Source organism: Lytechinus variegatus, chromosome 10 (assembly GCF_018143015.1).
Source record: "Lytechinus variegatus isolate NC3 chromosome 10, Lvar_3.0, whole genome shotgun sequence".
NCBI classification, from domain to species: domain Eukaryota; kingdom Metazoa; phylum Echinodermata; class Echinoidea; order Temnopleuroida; family Toxopneustidae; genus Lytechinus; species Lytechinus variegatus.
In genome coordinates, this window is record NC_054749.1 from 33,775,327 (window position 1) to 33,777,492 (window position 2,166).

Consider the following 2,166-nt stretch of genomic DNA (forward strand, 5'->3'; position numbering starts at 1 on the left):
TTTACTGACAAAAATCTTGAAAAATTAGAAATTGCACCAAACTTCCAACAAAACGTTAAATCATACTTAATTATTTTTATAAGAATATTATTCCGAATACTCTTGAAGATTCATAAATACATTATTGTTTTTTTCATAAAGTAGTATCTGCTAATTACAATATTTTCAGATGTAAATATGCAATAATTACATAGCTCATTAAAGGACTTCGCAACTTTACCATGTTTACAACATGGGCGATGTCACATATTTGTCTTTGTTTCCTTGGGATAGGTTAATCAATATTTAATCTTTCGCGAGAAAATGGTATATTCATAAATGCTTAATTATATACCAAACATAATCATGATAATACAGAATGAACTACTTGGTATTACCACCATACTTACAATCAAATCGGTTTTGCTGAATTCTGCATTAACTTATGAATCCTTATATTATTCAAACAAATTCTTTTAACATTATTACATCTTGAATTCATTTGAGCTTTTATTGAAAAAGGAAAATGGCGTTCTTTTAAAAAGATCAATGTATTCTTACAATTTTTGTTTTAGAGATGGCGTCACCAGTACCACTTCCCGGGAACGATGTGGTCAACATGACCGACCCCTACGATAACCGGGTCTTAGTGATCACCAACTATATTCTGGCTACTGTCATCTGTATGGTAACCATCATCGGTGTACTCGGCAACAGTTTCGTCGTACTTCTCTTTGCCTTGTCCCGACAGCTACAGACGGTGACAAATATCTTTGTGGTAAGTCTGACATTGTCGGATCTAATCGGGTGCGCAACCCTGAGTCTTGACGCGGTGGCGCTGTTGTACCTTCGAGGATGGCCGTTGCAGGATTGGGTTTGTAAAATGGTTGGAGGGGTGACTCTAATTGCTTTCAAGGCCAGCATTGTTCACCTGGCGCTGATCAGCATCAATCGACTCTTTGTCATCACCCGACCAAGAATCCAATACCTGCGTATCTACCGGCGAAGGAACGTCGTCTTGATGGTTGCCTTTGCTTGGCTGTCACCTCTCTCGATGATCGTGTTGCCCACATCACTTGGATTCGGACGACTGGGTTATAACACCGAGAACCATTTCTGCGTCTTCGATGGCACCAGATTGCAGCTTCGGATCATGTATGTCATCGAGGAGATTCTCTTCGTCGTCACGTTCTGCATCATCAGCTTCTGTTACTTTAAAATATACATCTACGTGACTAGGCAGTATCGAAACATGACGCAATTCTTTCTCCGGCGTTCCAACAAGGTGCCAGCTTCTAACAAGAAGAAGATGCTCTCAAACATCGACAAGCGAGAAATTGAAATCACCAAGAACCTGTTCATGGTGGTCTGTGCCTTCTTTATCTGTATCCTTCCTCACACCATCTGTCTCTTCGCTGAGGAGTGTTACCTATATTACTTCAAGCATACAGCTGTGATCTACAGTATCAACTCTTGCATTAATCCTTACATCTACTGTTTCAAGCAACCCATCTTCAAGCAGGTTTCTCTCTGCGTTGTCCGATGTCGTTGGTCGGAGATTCCCAAGCCGTCAGCGTGGCTTCAGCGACTCTTGAAGCGGTCTCGAGACAGGGCTCAAAGTTCTACCCCTACTCCAAACTTCAACGTTCCTCAAGATGATCAGGATATTAGCATCGTGGCGACGGTCAAACAGACCTCGTTACAAACGGATGTATAATGTGTCAGAAGTTCTCCCCGAAACAACTATAATAAAAACAGATCACTCAAATTGTTTTACCCAACTGTTCGAAACGTACTCAAGTGTGTCTTCAGAATAATGCACAAGGCACATTCTGTCAGGTGACAGGTGAAAAAATTTAGTCAGGTTTGAAACGGTCCTGGGGCCCGTTCTCTGTTATAATGAACAATTTAAAACAAGTTAAAAGCTACTGAAATGTCTCAATCTGATTGGCTGATGGTAAATGTGTTATTGTTTATTTGTTATTATAAGAATTTTTTGTGAAACTGAACCCCGTTGGTCTCACTTTAAAATGATCGAGAAGCATCTGACTACAGATCGAAATCTGTAGTCAGAAGTCTGTAGTGTAGTGACTTATTATTACATAGATGATTATGTTTTGTTTAAGATAGGATTTGGAAGTAGATCTTATCAAATTATTATACTGTCATTTTGTATATATTTTTCTG

The 2,166-nt window shown here is 39.3% G+C and overlaps 1 protein-coding gene across 1 annotated transcript; it reads left to right on the plus strand.

The window, feature by feature from the left end:
• The first annotated feature begins 556 nt into the window (after positions 1 to 556).
• On the plus strand, positions 557 to 1,769 carry LOC121422199 (melatonin receptor type 1B-A-like). The gene has a single exon (XM_041617097.1). It carries the CDS (start codon positions 557 to 559, stop codon positions 1,694 to 1,696), a length of 1,140 nt encoding a protein of 379 aa, XP_041473031.1. The 3' UTR covers positions 1,697 to 1,769.
• Positions 1,770 to 2,166: the final 397 nt, after the last annotated feature.

Bases quoted from the DNA above. Each gene is read 5' to 3' on its own strand.
- LOC121422199 (XM_041617097.1), top strand. From the start codon at position 557: ATGGCGTCACCAGTACCACTTCCCGGGAACGATGTGGTCAACATGACC.